This window comes from Corylus avellana, chromosome 3 (assembly GCF_965113065.1).
Source record: "Corylus avellana chromosome 3, dhCorAvel1.hap1.2, whole genome shotgun sequence".
Taxonomy (NCBI): Eukaryota; Viridiplantae; Streptophyta; class Magnoliopsida; order Fagales; family Betulaceae; genus Corylus; species Corylus avellana.
The window spans coordinates 35,890,811-35,893,572 of NC_142492.1; the positions used below are offsets into that span (position 1 = coordinate 35,890,811).

Consider the following 2,762-nt stretch of genomic DNA (forward strand, 5'->3'; position numbering starts at 1 on the left):
TTTTAAAGCATGAACCTAAATGAGTTTAAAATAAAGAATTAAAACATTAAACACAGTTTTTCTCCAACTAAATTACCTAACGTACCGTCGTACCACCCCAAAAAAAAAAAAAAAAAAAAAACACAGAGCAATTTTTTACGTAATTATTGCATCTTACTTGGTCGTTTTATTAATATCATGCATCTTCGGCAGCAAGAACTTATCCACAAATCAATTTTTTTTTACCTCAACTTAACACTATAAATTTTGTCGTCAAATTTGAAGATCATTACAATAAGACAAACCATAGTCTACTAGCCATATATATATAATGAATTAAACCCAAATTATTCGTTTTATAGAGGCCAGGAATTTGGAATACCCATGATTTTGCATCTTCATATTTCTTCTTTCCTTTCTTGTTAACTTTTTGGTTCGATGTGAATTGTGAAATATTTGCTTGATTGCATTTTCTTTTTCCTTTTTTGGAAGTGTGAATCTCTCGTGCGAATTCAAGTAATTAATACGTGAACTAATCATTTTAGTAATTCAATAATCTATGAGTTTTCCTTGATCGACCTGCGGTGCTTTCATTGAGAAAATGTTGTGGCGGTGCATGGCAGGGCCATTAGAAAGTCAAAAATCATGAATTAGTCAATGGTATATATCCAAGCAGGTCAGTGTGTGTGTCGGCCGGAGATTTAATTAAGTAAATTAGACAATCAATTATGTGGGTCATGAATTTGATAACCAAATCTTGTACTGTTGTAAAAGTGTCATTCAAATGTCGGTGCAAAAAGGTCTGATCACAACCGTTGTGTTTCAACAAAATTTTGGTGGCTTCACGTGTAGGCCTGGGGTTAATTGTTTCTTAGAATCCTCAGAATTTGGAGGTGTGCTCAGATAGTGGGGGACATACCACTAAATTTGGATTTTTCAGTACATGTCTTCTTTTGTTGTCTTTTTTTATTTTTATTTTTATTTTTTTATTTCTTTGGGTGCCTCGACATTCTTAAGCCACCATCAGATTATGTCAAAATTTATGATATATTAATACAAATTCATGAAATAATATGCAAATTAATTAGACGTTCTTAGTTGGACTACTGCTGATCTTACTGGATTAGTCTCCACGTCCACGTGCGTAAAGATTAGAACTGAAAGTGACTTCAATGCTACGTAGTTGCCATTCTGCTTTTTGCTTTTAGCTTTTCAAACCAGTTGCAACCGGATACTCTTGAATATACCTCATCAAATTCATCATATGATTTATTTTATTAAATATTGTGAATGAATACGACAGCCCCAACCAAAAGTCAGTGGCCCATGATCATGTGATTGAGTTTGACATTCTCAAATAAGACCGAAGGTACAACCTCTAACAACATAATTATGCGCTTAATTTGTCCATGTTATTGTCATCTACATAACGCCAAAACATTTGTTTTATAGCTAGGTACATGTGACTGCATGCATATACTCATAAGTGCACTAAAATAATTTGGGCTGTGTTTGCCAAATGACTTGAAAAATGAAATGGATTGAAACTGTAATATATTTTGTGTGAAAAAAATTAAAATATATATATATATATATTGTAGTGCTTTTTTTATTTAAATATTAATAAAAAATAATTAATGTGATGTAAAAAATAAGAATATTATGATTGATTTTAAGAGAAATAGTGGAACATTTTTTTGAGTCCTTTAACAAACACAGCCTTGTTGCTGATGCTGGAAGTCCATCACATCTATATTATTTGAAAGTCAAAGATCATGCCAACCTGATATCTTTTGTAATTTATATTGATAATTAAAGATAATAATAATATTATTATTTCAATTTTGTGACGTTATTTAACAAGCTGACATGACTGCTTATATTATATTTTTCATATAATATAACAGTTTTACAATTGATAAATAATGAAGCGTGTGGTTAATTGGATAAAACATAACCAAGTCAAACCAAACCCTCAGGATTGGGTCCTTGTCAAATCCACTCCAAAAAGTTGAACACGCCCATTACAAGTTACACCAACCATGATGGCTTTCTCCTCCATTCCTCTTCGAGACTTGAGTTCATAGAACGTGACGGTGTCTCTTTCACTTAGCTTATTCACACGGGCAAATTGGTTCCACCCTCGGGTGAGATAATATCTGTCACCATCGCTGCGAAGACGAATTGTCCAAGGCTTCTTTTCTTTGTCATAGAAAATAAGGTCCACTTCAACGACTCTGCGCTCGTTTGAAGGACAACCAAAAGCTCCGAGGAAGGATTTGGCAGCATCCGACTTGGGTATATAGACTCTTTGACTTTCTTCGATGTCACTACGTGTCAATATCTTTTGAAACACCTGTGGAGGCCTGCTATGTACACATTTTAAACGTTTTTCTCTGTCTCCATCAGAACCTCCACATACATGATCTCCTCCTCCTGCTCTTTTAGCCATTGTGGAATTCAAATTTGAGCTCAACTCCACTTCTTTCTTATGATCCTATGATCTTCAAATCAGAGGAAAAAGAATCTTACAGATGGACGGAACACAGCCTAATGTTGCGTGGTTGAATAGCAACACAAGAGATCCTATATATATATATATATATATAGAGCAGTTGACTTTGTACTGTCTAATCGCCGCAATAATATAAAACTCGACAAGACTTTTCAGTAGGGTTGGTTCGAAGCATGATTTTTCAAGACAATTTCCACCATTTTGTACGTCTAAAGAAGACAATACATGTGTGGTTGTTGTGAATATGTTTTCATTGCTTAATAATTTA

The 2,762-nt window shown here is 33.7% G+C and overlaps 1 protein-coding gene across 1 annotated transcript; it reads right to left on the bottom strand.

Moving 5' to 3' along the window:
• Window positions 1-1,954: 1,954 nt before the first annotated feature.
• LOC132173469 (AP2/ERF and B3 domain-containing transcription factor At1g50680-like) lies at window positions 1,955-2,431 on the bottom strand. The gene has a single exon (XM_059584973.2). It carries the CDS (start codon window positions 2,429-2,431, stop codon window positions 1,955-1,957), a length of 477 nt encoding a protein of 158 aa, XP_059440956.2.
• Between the last annotated feature and the right edge of the window lie 331 nt (window positions 2,432-2,762).

Coding starts and splice junctions, on each gene's coding strand:
- LOC132173469 (XM_059584973.2), bottom strand. CDS start 2,431: ATGGCTAAAAGAGCAGGAGGAGGAGATCATGTATGTGGAGGTTCTGAT.